We start from the raw sequence: 25,222 nt of genomic DNA on the forward strand, positions 1-25,222 counted from the left end.
TATTTGCCGCCAGCGTTCCTTTAGTTTAATCAGTAACCTCTTGTAATTTTATTATTGTTCATTTTTTACAAAAAAAAAAATCATAAAATTAATAACATTCAAATGATAACAATAGATTTCGTTTCTTTAAAATTCTTTAAGGTCTATAATGGTTGTATATTGTCGTCTGAAAACAAATCATCTAAATCTGTTATGAAAAAGTTTGCTGCCCATGGGTCGCCCAGGCCGTGTTTTTTCGCAAAACCCAACGTTGAAAACTTGGCTCTCCTGTTTTCATCTTTTTCTCTGAAACACATCAATGGAAAATGAATTATTAAAACTACAGGAGAAATGATAATTCAATTCATCCAAGAACTAAAAAGTTCAAGGACTACGTAGCAATGAGAAAAAACGTAGTGAATTGACAATTGGCATTTCACTTTTCTGCTCAACAGTGGTTAAAAATCTTCAGACCGTGAAAATTATTGCTGTACACTACTTTACCCTCCCTTTAAATCCTGTGACTTCAAACTCAACGTATTTTTGAGATGTAAAATTGGTCATTATCTTGCAAATACTGAGCAAAAAGAGATGACTAGATTGAAAATTTTTCATTTTATGATGGACATTATTAATTTAATTATTTGACTTTAAAAACCCATCACACGGCAAGAAATGTAGAACAAAACGTCGGTACAATTTTGCATAAGAGCCGAACATCTGAGAGGGAAAAGAAATTATTAGATGCTAAATGATTAAAATTACCCTTTAGAAATTGTTGTCTCATGAAATTTCATTTTCTTATTTCCCGGTTGTTTAAAGACGACAAAAACGTAACGGTGACGACCTGGAAAAAGAAGCAAACAAACTTAATGTATAACTAACGGCAACTAAAAAAGATTATTTGCGCTGAAAAAACAGTTACGGACTGTACAGACATACCGTCCGTTCCGAGTTCTAGAGGCGGAAAGTTCCGGTTGGTAGATCCGTATAGTAGTTGAGACTACTGCGGGTTCAGTATTATAGCAAGAGCAACGGATGTTACATCTGGAATTCGCGGTCTCTGAGCCCGGAAAGAACGTTATGTCACGCACAGCTTTCACAGCCGGAAATGTTTTGAAGTGCGAATATCGGATCATTTCTCATCCTACGTAGAAATAAGACAATTTTTATGTTTCCAACAATGAGAACAAGCTTTATTTCGGAAACTAGAGGAAGATTGTGTTTTTATGGAGACCATGCGGGCTCGTTTTTGGATGATGTCGGGCTTTGTTCAAATGTTTTTGATCCTTCTCCTCTCCTCCCCTCTACCCCCAACAGAAACTTCTAATGCATCTAATGTAATTTGTGGAATATGCCAGGCACCGTTACATCCCATCTCTTAGGCGCTTGCCGTAATTTAAGGACAATTTTAGGCGAGGTGGATTAAAAAACAAATTAATTTCAAATTTTGTGTTTCAGGAAACTTATTTTTTCCATGGCTTGTTCCATTATTGAGATAAAGTGTATGAAACTCACTGTAAACCTCTCTAAGAATTTTTTTTTTTTTTTTTTTTTTTTTTTTTTTTATATAACTAGACTTGCTGATGTGACACTTGTGAAGAAATTCTCTTTCATTTTTTGAGCACTGTCTCATTCACCCAGCAATATTTATTTTAGATTAACGATTTTTTTTTTGTGAAATCAGAGAGGAAGAAATAACCTGTGGCATAGCAGTCCCCCGGAGCCTCGTATTCAGTTAGAACTTCTCCTTTCCTGTAGTTATTTCCTGGAATATTCACAACTAGCCAGTGTAGCCACTCCCGCTCTGATGGGTCAAAATCTACCGGTGCATCTGGACCTACGGGCAAAAATCGAAACTTTAACAAACCGTCGGAAAAGAAAAACCCCGTATGAGGACCTGAATGTTGCCAAAGTATCCTCCCCTCCCCCTTTACCTAACTACCTTAACCTAACTTTAACCTAACTTTTTTCGCCAGACTTATCAGAATTATCGGAGTGCGGGCATGGTTGTAATACCAGGCCAGATATTATGCAAGTCGGATGACACTACCATAGATAAACGAAGTTTTATTGTAAAATGTTCCAAAAAATTCGACGAAAAAAGTTCACTGTTTCTCAAGAAAAATCGTTTTTTACGAAGGGAGATTTGGCAACGTTCTTCCTTGGCGCGGCGGAAGGTTGCATCAAGATAATCCAATATTGGCCGGGAGAAAGAGAAGCTCGGGTTCCTTTAAAGTCATGTGTATACTTGCTGCCCCATTCGCGGAATTTGGATTAATAATGCCATTGGTCAGTTTGCAGACTGGGCAGCTAGTCTACGGATTGGCCAATGTGACCTTTCATTCAACGAAATGGGCGAAAAACTGCCCATTCAGCGGAATATCCGATTCTGTAAATAAGGTGTAACATTTACACCTATAACTTATAATTATATTACTAATTGATTTTAATCAGTCACCCGTTAAAAGTGCGGTGAAATATTCCGAATCGTTCTCATGTTTCCATTTCATGTCATTTGGAGGTTCATCTATGTAAAACTGAGACAGGTGGTTGCCATAGCTGACGGAATATATGACGTAGCATGCCTAAAAATAATTATAAAAATGAACAAGTTTGTAAAATGCAACTCAGCAGTGTTGCAGCAAAGTGCCTTTAAAATATGAGAGAAATGATATTATGTATCAATTAATGTTTATTGACGGAGTACATCTTCCCATTTGCATTGATTACACAGGTTTAATTAGGTTAGATCGAGTAAATTTGAATGCGTCAGTCAGAAAAGGGAAATAAGAGAGCTATTAAAAGCAGCTGTTACTCAGTTGCCAAAATGTTTCAAAGTACATTTATTTTCTAATTTAAACATGAAAAAGTTCATATTGCTCTGCTGCTGAAAGTTGCCTGCACAACGGCAATGTCTCGTCGGCATCATACAAAAATATAAGTCAACCGAAAAAAATACCTTTAGTTCAAAAAATTGTTTATCGCACAAAATAACACGCGAATATAGTCATGCAACGTTTAAAAAAGTTCATCATTATTCTTATCTCTCACAGTCACTCATCATATTTTTTCAATGATTAAAGCCTACTTTGTCTCAAAATATTTGTAATTTGATACTTGATCATTACCTCTAACCAATTTGGTGGCTTTTTGGCGATCACATCTGGGATAATTTTATGTTCTTCTAAACATTCGCTCCAGTTTTTCTTCCAGTAGCCAAAGTCGAAAGGTTCTCCATTGATCGGCAAAATTTGAATGAGGCAATACAAAAGCAAATTACCACGGGCTGTGACACGTTGCAAGCACATTCTGCTCAACCGCATCATCGTCAATTGGTACGGTAGCATTTATTCATCGTCAACAAAGTTCAACATGCAAGATCTCTTAATGATTGCCCTTGAAAAGTTCCTATACTACAGCACCTATTTAGGGATAGTACGCGACATGTCGGTATTTTTGGGATTAGGTCATGGAGCTATTAGGGTCCCAATGAGCAGCCTATACCTGTGAATTCAAATTATGTAAAGTGATTTATGTTTACAATCGTTACGATCCCTCGTTTGTAAACACGTATTTGACTTGTTTCTGCGTGAATTTACTCATTTTTGCGGAAGAACGCTCATTTATGAACATTCACGGCCATCTTGGTTTGATATTGGAATCTGAAGATTTGCAGTGACAGTTTTTGTGTTAGAAGGTTGGCTACTCTTTTGGGCCCTGTAAGAGCTCCATATTTTGACATGCCTGTGCTCTCTTTGAATAGGTAATTTAGTTCCTACTACATATTTAGAAGTGGGTATACTCAAAATGAACGTTCGAAATATTCATTTTACTTGAAGATCACACTTCATCCTGCCGCTAGATTGTTCTCTTTATCGCTGATTTTTGAAGGTGGTTAGCGATGAACGCCTCATTTTACAGGACGAATTGAATGTTGAACATTTTGAAGCCGAAATCACTGAGATGAACAATGGACCACTAGACAAGATACGAATTTCAGCATTCTGATACACGTTTCTTCGCCAAAATTTCACGTAAAACACGATGCGCACAACGAAAATTACCGAAATCAACTCCTTCCGAAGATATGTAATGATTGTTGGTGCGTGAATTGAAACCACCCGCCCATGAAAACTCAATGCTCTACGTGATTCACATCGCGCGCTAAACGTTATCATGAATGTCTCTGCGATAAAAAAAATCTGGCAACCTCAATCTTGACGCTTTGGCTCAGCTGTAGCCAATTACTTACAGTTTGAAAAACACATGGTGGGAAATGAACATTGCTCGATTGGGCGGCTTGCTGAAACCGTTGTAGTGCGCGATTTGACTCACGCAGAGCTTTGAGTTTCTTGTGAGCGGGCAGTTCAAATTCCTCGTAACCGATGTGAAATAAAAATGTTAATATCTTCGTTAGGAGTTGGTTTCAGTAATTTTCGTTGCGCGAATCATGTTCTACGGGAAATTTTGGTTAAGTGACATGTATCAGAATGCTTAAATTCGTATCTTGTCTAGTGGTCCATTCTCATATTAAAACTTTGAACATGTAACAATTCAAGGAGGACATTTGCACCCAGCACTTGATACTTTTGATATGAACGCAAAGGAGTGTTTCTTGATGGTGCAATTACCTCGATTCCGGTAAAATAAAACAAAATCTATTTAAGATCGAAGGAAACACTTTTTAATGGTGATTGTCACTGAGATTCAGGAGGAGCAACTGTAAGAAATTTCCATTGCAGCAAAATGAGCCTCCATAAGCCAAATTAATATTGTATCATGCTTAGGGAAATATCTCTTCTCTGTATCACAACATTAAGCTCAAATCTTAAGCCAGATGAGTGACATTTGATATTAAGGTTCGATTCAGCCTTAAATAATTTTATTTATTTAAAAAAATAAACATTTAAATTAATAAAATGACATTTACGTAGATTTTAGATAGAAAAATAGATAGCTCCTAAATTTTAGTCAAATGGAATAGAAAAGAGCTATACGTAGAAGAAGAAAAAGAGTTTTCCTAAGATAAATAGTTTAAATTATCTACTAGAAAGGTATTTCTAGAATTTACTCTCATTAATACTAAATTCAACACATTACTATAGCGCGGTAAGTCCAGATGCTTATACATGCTACAGCTTGAAGCTCTCGTTTTCAACTATGACTCTTGCCACGCTGGTTGCCTTGATAACTGGAATGATTATTTTTAAAACTCTTCCTCGTGTTTCCTCACGGTTCACTCTTGATAATTATCAATCCAACTGGGATCAAGCCCAAATGGCAGGAGAGAATGACTTGAGAGTAATTTCAAGTTTCACTAGTCAATATTACTTTTACATAAACAATACTCATTCTCATTTACGAAAATTGTCTAGTGACAATAACTTTCAAAACTCTTTCCAAACTTCGGCCCTCTATTTTTTGAGCCACTATATATCCTAAATAGAACACAAATTCGAATTAGAGTCCCCGCATCAAACGTTTTATTTCATTGTGATGATGAGTTAACACTTATATGCCCAAGACTTTTTTTTATACGCATGCATATAGTCGTAAGTCATGGGTCAAATAAATTGACACGTACAAATATTTCCATACGTTAATCTTGATAATTTCGAGGTTATGTGTTATATGTTTTTGACGTTAATAGGAAATACTTGTTTCGTTTTTTTCAAATTTCCTCCTTTTTGGTACCTTAGCAACCTTAACTTTTCTCAAATTTCAAAAATTACAGACAAATCAACGCGAATTGATGTTAGCCTAAACATTCAACTATTCCTGCTTGATGGATGTCCAAGTGTCCATGTTGCACCTGCAAAATTGAAGACAAGATGGCACAGGGCGTGAACTCGCCATTTTCTGTTCTGATACGAATGAGGTGTCACTGAAACTCGGGAACAAAGTTAAAAAACGATTCCCGATCACGTCTCTCCTATTTTTGACTGCGTGACACTTGAATTTCTCATTTTTTTTCCAATTTGGTGTCTGACTTATTATTTACGATATATTTGTAGATCAATATCTAAAACTAGTGTGCACCAGCTTTATGAAACCCACGGGGCACATGTTTTAAAAAAGCCTCGGCTTAATTTGACCCGACTTGGGAATTTAAGAGTTAAGCCAGTTTTTATCGGTATTCTCATTGATTAACTGAAATGGTCAGTAACAAACAGGGAAAAAATTAATGATACACAGTTCACATATAGATATTTCATTACTTGTCATATTCAGTATAAAATCAATTTATTTCAATTCATAAAAATAAGATGATCAAGTCTTTTATTGAGCATACATGAAAGTGCGTTTTAAAGCTGCGTGTCTTTCATTTGATGGTCCATTTATTTCGATGTGTAAACGGGTTGGTGGTTCTCATCGAAGAATATCAAGATCCGATAAAGTAGTTGCCAGCAATGAGATCGGTGAAATTGTACTTTTCCGCAAATGCCTCCACGCTAAAATTAGCGCGGCTTTTGAGCTCACTATAAACAAAAAAAAAACGTTTTATTTCAAGGCACAGTGAATATAAATCCTTAAAAACTGTATTTGATTCCAGCTGTGATCATAAAACAGTGGTCTTTATCGAACAGAAAAGTTAAGAACTTCTTGAAGAAAAATGCCAGAGACCTTTGAAATTTACATTTTTGGGGTCAAATGATAGTTTGAAAACTCACAGTTACAATTATCAGTCATTGAAAATTATCAATTTATATTCTCACTATAGCCGGTTTTCGTTCTCATTGAACATGAAATTAAATTATGCAAATTTATTATTAAGGAAGGAAATCATACATCGAATGTGAAGCAACGAACTCACGTATCTTGATCACAATATTTCGAAATTTTTACTCTGTTTAATTCTCTATAAATGTATTTCTGTAGAGTCTTTCTAGCCTAAATTCCCAAGCAAAAAAAATCGAACGAAATTGTACTCAGTATTGATGACTTGCGTGCCTCAACAGAGTGAAATGTGATGCGGATTTTGCAAGATACGCGGATTAGTATAATTGGACTGCATTTTGCAATTTGGAGCTATAAATTCTGGCTCATTTGAAAAAACACTTATGTGCATAGGGAAACTAATGGCATATATACGTTGTTTTTAAACCGGGCCGGAATTTATAGTTCTTAATTGCATAATGCAGTCCAATTTCACATTCGATACACAAAAAGTACAGTTTCGATTATTTCATTGTGAATGTGCATACCGGGAGTTAATCTTCTGAAAGTCGAACTTCATTTCACAAGGTTGATGATAAACAAGAGTCACGTATCTATGTGGTGCTGAAAGAAAAAACGGTACCTAGATTTAAAAAAATTATCAGGGAGGATGACTTGCTCAGGTAAGTAAAAACGAGAGCAAAGCTTTAAGGCTGGCTCCTAGGGAATTTTGAGAACAGATCAGGAATGGTCAATTCTGGACGATATATCTCCCCCTTCCTCATAATGCAGTTCAATTCAGAGTCGTGAATATACAACAAATTACAAAGAGCTGAGTCAAGTCGCTCCCTCTGTCTCATTGATTCCCAAAAAGCGACTGTTCGCGAGAGAAAGGACCTCAGTTCACGGAAGTAACATTTTCAGCAGTGAAATATTGAGATGGGTGGAAAAATTGGTTTTTGAAGAATACGGCTACAATATGGAAACGAAACTCCAATCATCCGTGTGGGATGGAAAAGGTAGTGCAATGACCGAAAAAACAGCGACAAGTTCGCGGTCAAACACGAAAAACGCAGAACACATACCCACAAGTCACTCACCTACAAAGATAAATGAGATTTTTCAAATTTGTGAATGTAGCGTTCTTAAGTATATTTGCAGCTATCAGGCTAGTCCAAGAAAACCTAATTCAGACGCATAGTGGGCTAGTTATCACCAAAATCCGGTTCTTTATTTAGCAGACCTCGTAATTAGAAGAAGCAAATAGAAGACTTCTCATGTCTCATTTCATTATTTTGGGAAAAGATTTAAAAGGAAGGTAGGAAACCCCTTATAATCAATCATGCTGACGTACGTCAAGGTTCCAAGCTTAGACTTGACTAACATTAGCCGTGCTATACGATTGGTGTTGAGTTCCCGAGAGTAGAGTTGGAAAACCCCCACAGGGTGCGCCAGGTTTGGGGGGATTCCATGCCCTCCCTTTGTACTTTAGATGCAAAAAAACAGATTTCATTTCCGATGAAAAAAATGAAAAAAATCTAGGATGTGGCTGTTCAGAATCTGAAACAAACTAATGGAATAGCTACTTACATTTTTCTTTATCTCGAATGATACCTCGGTACTCAACAAGTGTTTCGCCTTCTCTGTAATGATCATTGGGTATATTTACAACGAGCCAATGGAGTCTATTTCGATCAATCGGATTTTTAGGATTAGGAGCATCAGGATCTAGAGCATACAAAATGTCGTTCCTAGAAAATTATATCAGCAATTGAGGACACCGCACCAAGAACAGCCTATAACTGGAAACCGCGTTTTGAGAAAAACGCATTTAAAGTTTTGTTTTTGATGTACTGCGCAGACTTTTATATGCAGGTACCCTGTTTTGGTGTTTTTGGGTGACCTAACCCTTCTATTGATGATGCCGGGTAGATTTTGCGATACATTTTGGGTTTATACTCTCATATATTTAATTTAAAAAAGCGGTTTATAGGCCATTATTACGCTCAACAGTCATTTTGGTGGCAATATGAAGTATAAATCATTTTAATCACGCATGATTAACGCAAAATGAAAGAATATCGATAGTGAGTAAAGGAAGGGGTAACTAGCACCTTATAGGCCCGTTTATAGGTCGTTCTTGCTCCCATCGATCCAGAGGCCTGACTTAACTCGGAAAAAAAAGGTTTTTCGACCTCGAGCCGTTACCTATCTATATTCTATCGCTACCACAGCATAGTCCAGGGTACGTAGAATCCGAAAAGCAGATGGGCGTAATAACGACCTATACACCTATAGGCTGTTCTTGGTGCGGTGTCCTCAATTGTTCCTGAAATACGTATTTTTCAATAAAGTTTTCAAACTTTAAATAAAAAGGAAAATATAAGTAGAGAAACGGACAAATATGATGAAATGGCAACAAAAACATAACTCTTCGTTGCGCCTAATTTTTGATTACATGAAGAGATTCCCCTTATTTAGATTTAAATGCCGAAAAAAATTTCATTAAATTTGCGCTTATGGCAATTTTTTTAAATTCATTTTGAGTACATATATTTTATTGTGAAATTTAATTTAAAGAGAAACATTTTCAAGAGAGGATAGTTATAATTGAAATAATTGATAAAGTTAGTATTTTTTTTCTTCTCCTTCTCTTTTTGGTAAAAAAGACGAGCACATCAGATTTGTAATCAGATGGCTTTTTAGCGATTCACGGTAAATGGTGCTTTATGTAAACCCTGTACCAGCGATTCAACCTTGCTACTTACAAATAAGGACAAAAATTATTGCCGTGGTACGCAGTTTTTGTTCTCCTTGTTTTTTTCAATGAGTGGTGGGGGAAAGTTCAAGGTCACCAACATGATCCGGAAACGTAAAAATACACAGATCTGAGAAATGGCGGAAAGGAAGAAACTAAAAGAAGTCTAAGCAAATATGCATATTCAAGTTGCATGTTACTCGTACTTTTTCCTAGTTGAGGTTGAGTTCGAGAAAACCTGTCATGCATTCGTAGATATTAAGCTGCAGTGGCCATTATTGTTTTTTTCGAAAAGATTATGTAGAATACTAAATTTGCATTTAAAAAAAAAAAAGAGTTTTATTTTCCGTTACAAAACTCCTGCGAATGGGAACACATTTAATTACCATAACAAATATGCAAAAATTCTCACCAATCATCATTATAGTATAGAAATGTCCGGCTAACAAAGGCCAGTCGAGTAAAGTTGGTATATTAAATACAGTATTCGGTGATAGTTGATTTCCAAATTTTACTTTATCAAAAAAGTAATATTCCTGAAACACAAGAAAGCACTGAGATTAAAAAGGTGTGGATCATGCAAGTGGAAGATTTTGAAGCTAAATATACTCAAAAGGCTCCCGCGAATTAAAGTGGACTACATTTTGCGATTCGGAACTATAATCTCTGGCTCAATTTAGAAACAACGTATGTACCATTAGTTTCCCTATGCACATAAGTGTTTTTACAGATGAGCCAGAAATTATAGTTCCGAATCGCAAAATGTGGTTCAATTGGGAACCTCTGCGCAACAATAGCACATTTTTTTAAAGTGCAGTGCAGTGTAAGGTTATTGCCGCATTGACGCCGATATTCCCGATAGTGTAATTTTGAGGATCAGGAATTTTCTTTAAATGTTCCTGCACTTTCAGAGTAGGAATCAGAACATTCACGAGGTTCCTTCATTCATATTTATTCCTCTTTCCTCACACGCAACAAAAATTGTGAGGAGTGAAAATTGGTCATAAAATGCGTAACCAACTTTTTTTGTTCCGTGAAAAATTTTTAGGATCAGAAAATGATTTCTCCTTTGATGAAAATTGTAAAATAGAAACTGTCCAACTATCGAGAGAAAAAATTCTCACAGGATACAATATAAAGCTTTGCCCCGAGTTTTATATTTTTGCACATGTGACTGATGTATGCCAGTGGAACTGTGCTTGAAAAATAGAATTTTCGTACTTTAGTTTCAGTGACAACTTAGCCATAAATGTATTGAGAAATTATTGAAAAACAATGGATTTTTCAAAGTCCACGTGGAGATAATATTCAGTCTCTGGGGTTGTTGTAGTGTTCAGGAGGTGAACGTAGCTTTTAAATACAGTTTACATGTGGTTAGTGGAGCGAAAAAAGAAAGAGAGCATGAAAGCTACTCACGAGCAGAGGGTTTTGAGGGGAAAATTGCGTCACATCAGGCTTAATCCTAGCTTTTTCCCAAGTTTGTCGCATGTTTATTTCATCACCGATGACATTTTTAGCGCTGAGCAGAACCACCGCTATCAAGAAAAGCATGATTTGAAAAATGTCGAAGATCATGATCAAATGACAGATTCTCGTGCTATCAATTGTCTTACGCAAGATTCAACATCCTGCAAAATATTCTAAAAGTGTTTTTAAAAGTTTTTCAGAAACACTTGCGTTTGAGTGAGTCCCCCTGTGTCCGAAATGATCAACCCCTTCTAGTGTTTCTAAAAATCTGATCATGATTAATTGAGCTCGTCCTTTATATACTGCTGCGCAACAATAAGTAATTTTAAAAATAATTGTTCTTCCTGAATTCGTAGTTTTCTTCTCTGAGGAACGTAACGAAATTTCAATATTGAAAAATTGCGTATTCACCAGGAGACTCTTGGGCATTTCTAACGGAAAATGTCCCTGATTTTTCTTCTCTTCTCATGCAAAAATCAGAAAAATTCTAGACGGGTATTGCACAGGCGCATTCTTGTAAAAAAAAAAAAAAAAAAAAAAAAAAAAAAAAATGGTTTTGGTCAATTTAGTAACCTTGAAATAAAGATACGTTATTTCGCACTGGAGAAGATCAATTTGGACATGTCACCCTGTCAAAAATAAAACATCATCGTAGTGTATAAAATGATCATCAGAAGTATGAAACAGTAGAATAAGATGAGGCGGAGCCTCTCATGCTAACGTCTCAAGTCAACGTGAGCAACGAATTAAATAATGTTTGTGATATATCGACGGTGTAAGTCGGCAATCACATATCTCCGTTTGCGACGTCACAGACTTCCTGTCATACATTTATTTCCTAAACTGAAAACTACTCAACGGCAATTCTTTAAAACTGCCGTGATTTTTCTTCTCTGTGCGAAGAAAATTCTGCAAAAACTTCAAGGAACGATGTCAATCTGTTCTCCTTTAAAAAAAAATAACATAGAGGCGGAGATTTTCAGACACCGCAAACGAGATACGTGATTGCGGACTAACGCCGTCGACATATTCTCGATACAACTATTCGTGCTCTATGGACACGCGTGTTGCAGATAACTAAATTGAAGGCGCTCCGGTCACTCTACTCCAAGAGGCAGTGCACAAGCAGCATATACTGCGCGCCATTACGAGTATGTTGGAAGATGAAATTCTCTGATAATTTTTTGTTCTTCTTTTAAGTGCAAACAATATATTATTTAAAAATGTCTACGTTTAATGAATTATTCAATCTAATAGTCCTGTTCAGCATTCATCATTACTATCACTACAGTGTCACGGGATTGTGATATGGTCCACTCTTGCTTCTTTACCTGGGATTTACAGGTCAGAATAAACGAGTTTCCAGGCAAATAAACTGCATTGGGCTGCATCACAACTAGGTTACATTTTATTTATGCTCATTAAGGATTTTTCAGGGCCTCACATGGTCGTTTGAATATCATTTTGCTGTTTTATTTTTAGGAGGGTATTGTTTTTTGAGTAAACCAATGAAACTTTCCACCCTGTTCCTTCATTTATCTTTTGAGAGCAGACTTTCGGTAAATACTGAATGTGGCTTCTACATAAGAACGGCTTATTTTTTTGTCAGGCACACTCTAGCTCGCGTCACGACAGAATTTTCACACTTTAATCTGCAGAAATTCTTTAAAACTTGAGTCTTTTTTATAGTGCATGCCCAAAAATAAGAGGTTTTTTTTGGCCCCTGTATTTAGTAAACTACAGAGAAAAACTTACCATGAATGATTCCTTTGTTCTCCATCTTAAAAAGTTCTAAAATGTTTCGGTTTGTTATTCGACCATGTCGTCACTTTGAATTATACAATTCGTACCGGCGCATGGTAATCCCGTAATATCACCAACTTCATTTTCACAGCTAATGACGAATACTGTTCTCAATTCTCATGTTCACATTTATCACATAAAACGTTTACGTAAGTGATGTGATAAAAATCTCTAAATCGCAGTGTTGTCACATTGTACCGTACAGTTATTTTAAAAGATTTCAAAGAAATGAAAGAATCTCTTAAATCTTGTCTAACCACTTCTTAGAGCGGCACCGCTTTAAATTCGCGTGCATAAGTTATTTTTGACTGAATTCATGGATCATATTTTTAAATCAGTGTAGGTAGTAAGCAAAACCACATCTAAAAAATCAAACCTCCTCAGGCTTTTTTCAAATTTCTACCCAAAAGATCCGGAATAATTTATCTGGTGTGAAAACTGCAATATTATAATACTCAAAAAATGAAAAACGCATAATATCCTCGTTAATATCAGACATACCAATTTTTTATACGTTTTTAGTATGCTAATAAAAATGGTTCTGGATCCTCCAAAGTTTTTCCTCTCCCTCTTAATTTTGCTCAAACCCCATGTTTAAACATCAGTATGAAAATAGTACTGCTTTGCTTGTATCATATCCTAACTAATTAATTGATGCAAAAAGAATAAGTGGATGTTTAACTCTCGATCGTATCTTTTCTAATTTAACCATTTTTATAAAAGATGGACATCATATAAATTATAACAGGGTGGCAGAATAGCACTGGGTCCACGCAAGGTAATCAAAGCTAGGAAAAGCCAAAAATTCATGAAATCGACCCAACAATTAATGAAGAAACACTGAAAAAAGTTACATCATTTTGCCATCACACCTGAAAAAAATGGCGCGAATTAAGACGAAGAAATTATAATCCGAAAAGATTAAATCAGAAACACTATTTTGGTCGTTAGTCCTTCAAAAATGTATGTTTTTTCAGATTATAAGGCACTAAAATTCCGTAAGAGTAATGGCCGATTTTTACTGGGGATGTCCCTAGATTATTTGTAACAGCTCAAGTTGACTGATAAATTTTAATTTTGTTTTTTATAAAAAGACGGGAAAAGGAAGGTGGAAAACATGTCCTTGCAAAATGTGCGATCCTTCATTATACAAATTAATACATTTTGAAGGGATATTCCTTACATTGTAACATAATTTACTAACAACAGTTGAACTTTCTCATAAATCATTATGAACGTAATGACACCAACAAATATATTGCAATTTAAACTTATTTTCTATTTGAAGACTGTACAGTAATATTTACAATATTCACATTAAATTTGGACGGACGGTACGGCGTTTGAAAACTCCGATTCAAAAACAAAAAAATTTGCGGCGACGGGTTCACTTAAATTGTATTTTTTGACGAATGCTGCCGTTGAGAAATTTGCCCTCAGACTATCATTTGCCCTAGAAAAGTACATAATTAATTTAGAACAGAGAAAGGAAGATAAAATTGCAACAATTGGCATCAATATGTCATGATATTCCGAATATTAGAGGCATGTTGACGGTGAAATACGATACTACGTATCTCCTTTAATGTGAACAAAATACCAATTTTTTGGTTTCTCTACCCTGGGTGGCGTCTCATCTGATGTTGAGCAAAACCGAACGATGTGATTTGAAAGCTTTTCTATGGAAAATTAGGTACACTGAAAAAAAAAGTGGCTTGGATCAAGCATGATAATTCTTGAATTTGCCGCCAAGAATTTTTTTTATCTTGCTTTAAGCTGACTTTTTCTTGATTCAAGAAAAATAATGCTTGGGTTAAGCAAAAAAGTAGCTTATATTAACCAGCAAAATTCTTGATTTAAGAAGAAATACTTCTTGGCGGCAAATTTAAGATTCTTTTTTTTTTCAGTGTATGTTTGAAAAGATAGCTTTTCTGTTTTAACTCTGATGCTGCTCTTACATTTAGGATTGCATAAGGATTGCAGTACTTACCCATTTCTAATACGATTTTCGTTGAAAATCATTTTTTGTCTTAAAGGTTGTTTAAACGCCAAAAAGACGCAACGATGAGGGCCTGAAAAAAAATACAAAACCGCGAACTCTAAATATTTTATAAGATGAAAAATGCCGATGAAAAAAAAATCAGGCAAGTCGCAGACTTTCAGTCATTATTTAGTTTTTCTTTGGAAAACTAGTAAGCGTAGCTCCTTGAAAATTTCCTTCATTTTTTTTATTCTTCAACAGAATATTTTATATTCATTTCAAGCTACATATACATATATAAAGTTTACCTGTTTCCATTAAAGAACCATACAATGGAGATGCTGCATGTCGACGGTGTGAAACTACCAAACCACGTATCTCGGTCTGCGACGTCGCAGACTTCCTGTCATACTTCATTTTTTAAATGAAAAACTACTTAACGTCCAGTCTTGAAAATTTCTGTGATTTTTCCTCTTCGTGCGGAGAAAATTCCGTGAAAATTTCAAGGAATGATATTGATTTAGTCTACTTCAAAAAATTAAATGCGAGCGTAGATTTTTAAACACCGCAAACGAGATACGTGGTTTGGTAGTTTCACCGTCGATCTGTGAGGAAATGGCGATTTGACTGTTGATTCTTACGTAAAAGTTCGCGAGAAACACGATGGTGCCACTGGTTTTCTCTGAAATCAACTCCCAAGCTCAAAACAAAGCCCTCAAGTTAAAGCCAAAATGGAGGGGATATCCCACGCTATCCTGAGAGCCCACCTCTACAATATTTCTGCCAAACGAAACTATGTGCATTATGACGTGAGCCCTGTTACGCTTGTATCCTTATGGGTCTCAGGGCTCATGTCTTAATGCACATAGTTCCGTTTGGCAGAAATGCGACCAAATAACTACTCTACTGTAAAATTCTGCAGGAAACTCGTCAGTGTGACGATCGTATTATAAAACCCACGCCCGCCAAGCATGTCAAAAGAAAAAAAAACAAGGCGTTCCGAGGCAATCGCGCTGGAGAGCGCTTATCTCGGTGGCAGAAGGAAGTAATATACTGCCGTGCTAAGGAAAAACGCCGTATGAGCCTCCAGATGTTGCCATGTGTCCTTCAATACAAAACAAATTCAGTGTGAAAATGGTGAATATTTTTCCGACGATTTAGTTCGCAATTCAATCTAAAAGATCTGAAAATTTCAAGGAAAAACAATCATAACTTTCCTCAAAAATAAACATTTTATGGGTGGAAATTTGGCAATTCTCGAATGTTTGTACGGCGTTCCTCCTTACCACAGCAGTGTATTTGTTCATACTTTTTCAGTCAAATAAAACATAAAAGAAAACCATAAAAAAATCTCCCCGGCGAAAGATCAAACCTCAACCTCTGCATGGCCGGACGCGGAGTGCTCGGCCACGCTACGTGACCCCCCCCCCCCCCCCAATCAGCTGTCATTTGGGCTTAAGACGCAAAGCTACATGCAATGGTGGAACTTTTTCATCAATTTTTTTCCTAACATCGAAAAAATTATTTGAAATTGTAAAGAAATAAGTCTGGTGCCTACTAAGTGACAAAAATTCACTAAAAAGTAAAAACTTGACAAGAAAAATTTGATGAGTTTTTTGGGAAAAAATAATGCATGAAAAGTAATTCCGAAACGTCGAAACAAAGCAGTGTTACAGTTCTGAGCGGTCTCAAAGCTCGGGAATTGATCACAACAGAGTCAGGTTGGGTTAAGTTAGGTCACGCAACTAAACAAACTTCCCGGTTATGCTGGAAGTATCACTCGAATTGAAGGCGCCCCAATCCTCAATTTGTACACACTATTTCTGCAACTTCGATCAATAGAAGTTTCTACGCGCTTTATCTCTCTCAGTACACTATTGATAGCCATGCTGTGAAGTAAACCTGCTGTTTTCCTCTTTTTTTAGTCCTCACACGTAGGAAAACAGCCTGCACCGACAAAACAGTAGCAACCTTAAGAAAGTTTAGCCGCATCTCCTTCTTCCGGCTTAGCAGAATCAGATGGCGTTAAGCAAATTAATCATATCCACATTGAGATTTTTGAAAAATGACCCGCGCCGTGCAATAGTAAAAGAATTGGTAACATATCGTCACCTTCCGGCCAAAGTATCTCAAGCACCATGCAACGTTTCAAAATTTCCGCCGCCGATTCATTTTTTCACAGAGAAATCGTTGGTTGAATCTGTTTGAAAATTTCACTGAATTTTATCGGCAGCAAAAAAAAAAAATTCGGTGAAATTTTCGGAAAGCTTCGTTGAACAATTTCTCTGTAAAATAATAAAATGGCGGTGGACATTTTTAAACGTCGCATGGCGCTTGTGATACTTTGGCCGAGAGGTGACGATATGTTGAAATATGTCTAATAGGGCCAAACACACGATATTGGAAGGACGCACCGTGATTTCAGTTTTAGAGTCCCCAAATAAGGTGGCAGCCCTGTCAATGTATTTGTTCCCTATCTTTGCATGGAGAGTTTGTCTTGATGTAGAGGTGGACTCTCAGGATAGCGGGGGATATCCCCTCCATTTTGGCCTCAACTTGAGAGCTTTCTTTGAGCTTGGGAGTTGCTTTCAGAGAAAACCAGTGGCACCATCCTGTTCCTCGCGAACTTTTACATAAGAATCAACAGTCAAATCGCAAATTCCTCACACATGCAACATCTCCATTGCAGTCGAGATATGGAAACACCGCAATGGAGGTACGTGGTTCTGCTCTCTTGTCATCGGTACGGTAATTGCATTGTCCTGTATGAAATACGAGGGACGTCACCTTTTTTTAACTAGCCGGGCAACACAAACTGTTTTTTCTTCCTCTTTTTTCGACCAATCTAAGCCAAGATATGGGCAACAAAATCACCGAAGGCTTTTTCACGGGAAAGGTGCGGAGGTATGTATGTGCACATTGTTTTGCGTAAAAAAAAAGAAAGAAATCAAACTATGCTGTAGAAATTATTCGAATTTACCTGGTCCGTAATTGCGGGAGTCACCTTGATAATCCACTATTTTGGTTCCGAATTTCCATTGAAAACCTGGAATGTTTACGATCAACCAGTGAAGCCATTCTCGGTTACTTGCATTTTGGCCTGTTGGAGCATCTAGACCTAAGTAAGTCCATGTCATAAAATAAAATTAATTATGAGTTATGACGCAACAGGAAAAAAATAGATACAAATCAATCCGAGAAAGCAATGGCAATAAAAGTGGCAGTCTTATTCAATATGTTTAGTAGTTGTCAGAACTTGTTTCTGTAATCAAATACACAGACAGAACTGTCTGTGCTGCCGTGATAGCGTAGAGAGCATTAAGTGAAAAAATGAAGTTTTGAGAAAACCGGCTCAGGAGCTTCTGACCGGAAAATTGTATTGAAAGAAGCCTCCGTTCTTTGTCAAATTGCCTCTAATCGTCCGAAAGACTCCTAGAAATCGTTTGAATGGTTAAAAACGAACTGGTTTTATTTCAATTTCGTAAAAAGGGTATTATTCATTTTCATGCTAGGTTATTGTTAGACAAGACAGCCGTAAAGGCTATGCTATAAGTCTTCTGCCTGCTTTTGTGGTTGCGTTTTAGACAAACAACAAAAACATTTTCAGGTTAGAAATTGGCAGAGGAGGGCGACACTTTACTTGAAAGCCCTGTTTTCATGGGCTCTCTGAAGGAATATTGTCACTTACTGCTGTCTTGCCTGTAAATACGTCATTTTTTGCGCACTTACGGCTTTCTCATGTCTTGCTATTGAACAATGAAGCTTGATTTAACTGTTTGAGCTATTACAGCGATGACATTTAAAAGAGATTAGACGAATTTTGAAGGAAACTTCATTTCGAAAATTTGACACTTACTGCTCTCTTCGCTATCACGGCAGTGTAGTGACCACACCGAGGTCTAATAACTATCCATAGTGATATAATTCATGCATGCCACGTTTTGCCAACATTAAAAGTCATTTTCTTATTTGAAACAGAGGCTTCGACTGGTCACGATTGAACTGGAGTACCTGTATAGTGAGAGAAGACAGGTGTAAAACTGCAAAATTGCTTTAGGCCTTCACCAATGCCTCCGCGAATGAAGTTAGGGCCCAAAAGGGTAGCCAACCTATATATTCAAATATCCAAAACAAATTATTGTCACAGTCGTTACGATCCGTCGTTTAAAAAGCACGTATTTGACTTATTTGCATTAATTTACTCATTTTTGCGGAGGAACGCTCATTTATGAACATTCTTGGCCATCTTGGTTTGCATCGGAGTCTGAATATTGGCACTGAAATTTTGTGTGTTAAGGCTGACTGCCCTTTTGGGTCCTAAGCTCTCTATGAAACGATCTGTCCGTACCCTCGCTATGTAGATGATTGGATGATATTTAGAAGTCTCTAGTCAATTATTTTCCATATACCTTCTGTTTTCCTTACCAGCCGAAACGGACGAAGGGATGTTTTTCGAAAGATAGAGACTAAGAATTTGGAGTACAGAGGTGAAGTTCAGTTAAAGAGTAAATAAAACCCCGGTTGTAGGTTCTGGTTATAAAATAATTCAACATTTAAGTTACTCTTAGAATGAGAAACATTAATTTACGTGAAGCGGATAGTTTTGATTGATGCCTCTCTCAGCCCAGTTTTCACAAGACGAAAAGGTTCTCTAAAGCAGAAATTAAGGCTCCTTCTTTTTCATAGGCCACTATGAACGGAGGAATATTTATAAAAAATACCTATAATACATTTATCTCCGCTTTTTCTTAAACTGAAAAAAAGAACTGGTTTATTACAACCCTAAAACTTTAAATATTTTTCTGAATACATTATCTGACTGCGTGAGTTCAAAATTTCAGCAATCCAAAAATACTTTTCTTTCTATTAACATCTTAAGTAAAAATGTTAAAACTTAAGTGATTTGAAAATACTGAGAGTACTGGAGAATTTTAAAGTTACTGAAATTATGACAATACCTGTAACTACTAAAGTATACAGTGCGTGGTCCTCTGTTGGCCATTCCATCCGATTTGGTTCGTCTTGAAATTGAATTGGAAGTAATGGTACTCCAAAATTAACGATAAAAATATGATAAATTGCCTGCAAATCGAAATACACCATGAAACATAAAATAATGCTACAATGTCAGTAATTTTGTAGTTTAAGTCTGATGATGAACTTGTTGATTTGGCAGAAAATGCTGCATCACAGGGAGCACCAACTACTGTGTTGTGCAAGAAACATTTTTTTTTTATTTTTTTTTTTTATATCAGAAAACCAAAACATTTGCCGTTCAGATCTTTTACGCTCATATCATTAACTTGACGAAGACGTTGTCAGATCGTTCTGATGAATAACTATAACTAAAGGGTGGTCTCCTGGCCGCTACACGGCCCCACCCTCAAACGACTCTTCGCAATATTAAACCAGTCGTAGTATACTGCCATCATTCGTAGGAGATGTCCTAACATCTGAGGTTATGTACGCTTCTGATAAAAATTAACATGAGGGTGTTTACAACTTTCGAAATAAAAACGTAACTTACAATAGAAATTTTAGGGATGGAAAATGAAAGAAAAATGCTGAATAGTGAAGTATTGGGGAGAGGAGCGAAGATTCCATCGTCTGACCGTATGAAGGAAAATAAAAATGAAGATATTCTAAACTCTCTAGGAAAAAGAAATAGGAAACTCCCATACTGTAACAGTAACTTCTGTAATTTTCAGATCGAGTAAATGAATGACAAGTGGACATAAAAATCATCAAACTTACCCCCAACGCTTGCGGCGGCTCGGAAGAAAGTATATCAGGTATCACCTTGTATTCTTTCAATTTATTTTTCCAATATTCACTCCAATCTTGACTGTTTGAGAAATCTAGCTTCAGCAAAACTAGTATCAGCAGACGACTCATGTGTCCCTTATTTGCTTGGTAGATACTCAGTCCAGGGCGCAGCATTTTTGTTAAAGTCTGTTATATTAAATTATCTGCAAATAAAAAAAAAATAAAATAAAAAAAAGCTTTAATGGTTCATAGTACGAAACTAAAAACTACGGTCTGATTCATTTTATCCTTTGAATATTTTTTTAAAATTTTTCCAAGAAAAAAAAAGGTGGTATGAAAATGTTCATGATTGAAAAGAAGGTCACGAACATTGAAACAGAAAATAAACTACCATCGACAGTATCTATTTGTTTTAAAAGAATCAACAGCGTGTCTAAATTAAAGTGAATAACACGTTATAACCCTTCAATTTTATCATGTTTAGGATCATTTTTTTGCAAGAACGAGCCTTTATTGATCTTTCAATTTTTCCAAAAAAATGTCACCGTTTGTAAGCCGTGCATTTACAAATATTTTGGCGATATTTCGACTACACTGTACAATCGATTTAATTCTCTCAAAATAATTATAGAGTAAGAAGATTAGAAGTTACGAATTTCGGTTCATAAAAACTTGTTAGAGTGAGCTAATTTCGAACACTATAAAGTAGAAAAAATGTGTGTTCGTGAGTTTGTGAAGTAGGTACTCACCGTAGGAAAATGTCTTTTTCAATCACTAAGAACAAATGCACCTTCTAAACCCGTAGGAACAACTAAGACAACTGATGATGAAGCGAGATGAATGAACCCATACTTTCCTTTTAATTTTTTGCCAATTATACGTGTTTTCTTTTATCAATACTTCAACCACTTTACATGTCATACTTTGTCAAGTAACACATCAATTATTGCACTTTTTCAGCCAAATTTTATGAGGCTAAACATACGGCCAAAATGAAAAGAGTTAAGAAGCAATGGTGTCCTGTCCTCTTTATCATTCCATTATCTAAAGTTGTCCTTTTTATCAAGCTAATTAGTTCTTGTCTGCAGCACCGCAGAGGTCAACAACTTTTTGGACGCAGATGCAGCTTTAATCGAGCTAATGACCTCTCATAAGAGTGGCTACTCTGATGGCTCCATGTTTCCCTCGCTTTCTTACAGTTCTATTAGTATTAAAATAATAATTCTAATTATGAGCTGATCCAACGTTACACTGTCCAGGGTGTTTTGAATTTTGGGCTCATGCGGGCTGATTTTTGAAATTGATAGACACAGATTTAGACAAAGGAGACAGGAAGTATATGGAGGGATCCTATTGGTGGAAGTGGAGTGGTTGCAATGGACAGAGGAGGTAGGTAATAGACCAACTCAACTCACGAGAAACCCTTCAGGTGGTTCTCACTTCTAGAAGAACCACCCAAATTAGCCAATAGGGTCGCTCCATACTCATTATGTCCTCTTTGTCTATCAATTTGTTTATCAATTTCAACAATCAGCCCGCTAGGCGCGGTCGGTGGAAACCATGCGGGGTTCCCTTTTCGCACATTGAAATAATTTCGCAAAGAATAAACGGAACACGAGAAAGTGTTTATTTTTCTTCGCTAATTTGAAATTGAACAACATGAGAGAGGAAGAAGAAAAGCTATTAATATCTTTGGTTGGTATCTATGATTTGATGAAACATATTTTGAACGATTCCATGCATGTCATATTTTCTACCTCTAAATCTATCTCTATTAAATAAATTCAGAGGAGTAACGCATAACGCTTTGAGGAGCGAAGCGCTTCGAAGAGTTGGACGGTGAATCAGTCAAGGGGCGTGGCCTCCTAGTAAAATCAAAAACAAAAAGTAAACTCCAAAATAGTGCGTTGATGTGGTGCGTTTGGCTATTTTATTTAAAACTTAATGAAATTCATCCAATCAACACCTTGCTAAATATAATACAAAATTTGAGTCAACTCAGCATTTTACCTAAACATCCTGGAACAGCGATATTCACGTTTGACGAATCGATGGAACTGTTAAATTTCATAATTTTTTTCCTACAGTATTTTACGCATCAGGGAGAAATTTAATAACAAAGTCCATTTATATCAAGTTCAAAAAAAAAAAAAAAAACTTGCAAAGATCTATTCACCTGACCAATTGAGGTATAAGTAACTCTAGCAAAATTCTCAGCCAGCCCACCACTCAATTTTCCATGAACCGGGGGCTCAATACATTGTATGAGGATGAACTATCGTAAAGAGTGAACGCACCTTAACAAGGAGTTCATTGAAATTAAATGATGTACACAAATTTAAAAACTTACATTGTATTTATATTTCCGATTTTGATCGACCTTATTGTACAAAATATTTATCAAATGTGAAAATTTGTCAAGGATAGTGACGAGGCAGAAGGTCCATGTTCAAAACACAGTAATTAATGGCTAGAGGATTGCCTAAGCCATACCTTGTAGCAAATTTCAAGGCTGAAAATTCCACTCGGTTCACTCCCTCTCTGAAAGAAAGCAGGCAAGATTAATTCAAAAGATGTTAATAACTATACAATAACCTAACTATACAATCTCTGTAACGACTATCGTAATAACGTGAACTTCCCTGCGGCGAGGAATTCGGTCGGTCCCTTGAATTTCCTAATCTTAAATACATGTATTTTCCCTCCGACATTACGAGCGTGGCAACGAGACCATCTATACTATAAGCTCCAAGACCTCCTAATTTTGCGAAACTGGTGACGCTTAGTTCCAGCGTTCTACCGGGCCGATTTTCATGATTTTTGCGGCTATCGACGGGCAATTGTCTCTAGATAAGCCAACTCTTTTCAGATTTTCAAAATATGGCCCAGGTTTTTTTATATTACGTGGTAAAGTTGCGAATTCTCCCATTTAAACAATGTAAATTTATACTTTTTGTCAGTGCGTTTGAGCGTTCTACCGGGCCGATTTCCATGATTTTTGCGTAAATCGAGAGGTAATTGGCCCTAGATGAGCCCGCTGTAATCAGATTTTGGAAAAAGGACCCAGGTTTTTTTTAAAATCACGTTATAAAAGTGAGTGAGTTTACAGAATGCTCCGGTACTGCTACCCGCTATGCGCGGGAGGATGCGCAGTAGTCGAGGAGGTTGCGCAGTAGCTGTATAGCCTGCGCATCAGCTCTACACTTATCTACACAAGATTCGCCTCATCTTCCTCAAGACGAGCGGTGGCCGAGTCGTCAAAGACGTCGGAAGCATCCACTTAAATCATGGTGTGGGTTCGATCCCCGTCTCCCGAAATTTTTAATTATTACCTGATTATCAATATTCGTTGTTTTACTGCAATATTTCATCAAGTAGTCATTTCTAAACGCGTCCTTTAGACTTCAAAAATAATATTTTGTTTCTTTATTCATCAAAACCAGAAATTATTTCATTCTAAAAGTAAAGTATACCTCATGTCGTAATTTTTTAGGGGAAAAATAAAACTAACGCCGATAGGAGGGTAAAAATAGGGCCGCGAAGCGGCCCATTGATGGCGCGGAGCGCCTTCAGGGGGTTGGGCCGCGTAGCGGCCAGGGGGCGGAGCCCCCTAGTTATCTCTGTGGCGCGAGCGGCCGTCGCGTCGTCGTCGACCTGGCTCAAGAATCAAAGCGCAGGTTCATACCTGGCAATCTGCTTTCTCGAGATCCTGAAAGCAGTGACTACTATACCGTTATTCGCGAATTTTCAGCCGCTGAAGTAAATCAGTACAAGTTTCACAAGAGGTGCGGGTATGGTGTTAACCGCTTGGAAATGAACAGAAGAAAATTAAATTACTTTCTCTCTGTAACGAGAACTCAAGGAACCGGCCGATTTCCTTGATAAAGAGAGATTCTTGTTATAACGATAGCCGATATTTAATATAGGAAGTTCAAGGACCGAACGATTTCTTTGTTACAGAGAGATTCTCGTTATTACGATAGTCGTTACTGAGAGAGGTAGGTACTGTAGTTAGTTTAATGTGATTTTTGTAATCATTTTAAATGACAGTAATCCATTCAAAGTGCGCAAAAACTTAATGGTATAGTAACAAGATGAAAAACGCTGACTTTGCAAGTTAACTATTTGCGTCGAACACAATGCGAGTCGGCGCACGACGCATATCAGCGCCTACAAGACTGTAGGAATACTTCACGCATTGCGCCGAACACTGCAGTCGGCGCGAGACGCGCATCCGGCATATCAGCGCCTCCAAGACAATGAATATTTCACTCATTGCACGTTCACTACGGTGCGTGCTTTGACCGCTGAAAATTCCTGATTTACACGTTGATGTAATGATGTTTTCAATTTTCTTTTTTTGATGATCTTCAATACTCATAGCGTACCAAATTGTTTATATGAAAGCTACATCAAAACCAGTCTAAAAGTAAATGTAAAGGTCTTACTCTGTTTTGTAAAATGATTCATCAGAAAATGTCATTTTGTCTTTATTGGGTTGCTTAAATAAAAGGAGGACTAATCTGTGATTTCCTGTGGAATAAAAATTTAAAGGCATATAGTTTTAATGTTTAACGACTAGAATATTATTATGAGTGGGTATAAGTTAAATAGTTAAAGAGGGGAGGGGAATAGGTAGTGTCATGTTCTTGTCCGTGACAATGGTGTTAAAAACACTTGATTAAAACTGATTTAATAAGTCCTAAAACTTCGACTCAGCCCCCCCCCCCCCTTCTTAATTCTCACCTTCAATATGAAGACATAAAGAGAGTCAAGTTTACTGTTTTTTTATAATTCATTACTACGGC

The 25,222-nt window shown here is 36.7% G+C and overlaps 3 protein-coding genes across 5 annotated transcripts; all 3 read right to left on the bottom strand.

Annotated features, from left to right (window-relative positions):
• Positions 1 to 103: 103 nt before the first annotated feature.
• On the bottom strand, positions 104 to 4,063 carry LOC109036291 (protein D3). The gene is made up of 6 exons (XM_072298726.1): positions 4,047 to 4,063; positions 3,111 to 3,404; positions 2,441 to 2,567; positions 1,682 to 1,819; positions 745 to 826; positions 104 to 285 (listed from the first exon to the last, which is right to left on the bottom strand). The coding sequence occupies exons 2-6, from the start codon at positions 3,327 to 3,329 to the stop codon at positions 144 to 146; spliced, it is 708 nt and encodes a 235-aa protein (XP_072154827.1). The 5' UTR covers positions 3,330 to 3,404; positions 4,047 to 4,063; the 3' UTR covers positions 104 to 143.
• A 2,145-nt stretch (positions 4,064 to 6,208) lies between these two features.
• LOC109036293 (protein D3) lies at positions 6,209 to 12,801 on the bottom strand. 2 transcript variants are annotated; one of them, XM_019050406.2, is made up of 6 exons: positions 12,620 to 12,801; positions 10,814 to 10,932; positions 9,810 to 9,933; positions 8,230 to 8,367; positions 7,188 to 7,263; positions 6,209 to 6,461 (listed from the first exon to the last, which is right to left on the bottom strand). In XM_019050406.2, exons 1-6 carry the CDS (start codon positions 12,642 to 12,644, stop codon positions 6,365 to 6,367), a joined length of 579 nt encoding a protein of 192 aa, XP_018905951.2. In that variant the 5' UTR covers positions 12,645 to 12,801; the 3' UTR covers positions 6,209 to 6,364. The 2 variants fall into 2 exon arrangements, with proteins under 2 accessions (XP_018905951.2, XP_018905949.2); XM_019050404.2 differs by having other exon boundaries at positions 10,814 to 11,025; positions 12,620 to 12,791.
• Positions 12,802 to 13,792: 991 nt separating this feature from the next.
• On the bottom strand, positions 13,793 to 25,016 carry LOC109036292 (protein D3). 2 transcript variants are annotated; one of them, XM_072298741.1, is made up of 7 exons: positions 24,863 to 25,016; positions 22,765 to 22,955; positions 20,403 to 20,617; positions 19,607 to 19,730; positions 17,629 to 17,766; positions 14,658 to 14,739; positions 13,793 to 14,120 (listed from the first exon to the last, which is right to left on the bottom strand). In XM_072298741.1, exons 3-7 carry the CDS (start codon positions 20,586 to 20,588, stop codon positions 13,985 to 13,987), a joined length of 666 nt encoding a protein of 221 aa, XP_072154842.1. In that variant the 5' UTR covers positions 20,589 to 20,617; positions 22,765 to 22,955; positions 24,863 to 25,016; the 3' UTR covers positions 13,793 to 13,984. The 2 variants fall into 2 exon arrangements, with proteins under 2 accessions (XP_072154842.1, XP_072154841.1); XM_072298740.1 differs by lacking the exons at positions 22,765 to 22,955; positions 24,863 to 25,016 and adding an exon at positions 21,164 to 21,432.
• Positions 25,017 to 25,222: the final 206 nt, after the last annotated feature.

Source organism: Bemisia tabaci, chromosome 3 (assembly GCF_918797505.1).
Source record: "Bemisia tabaci chromosome 3, PGI_BMITA_v3".
NCBI lineage: Eukaryota > Metazoa > Arthropoda > Insecta > Hemiptera > Aleyrodidae > Bemisia > Bemisia tabaci.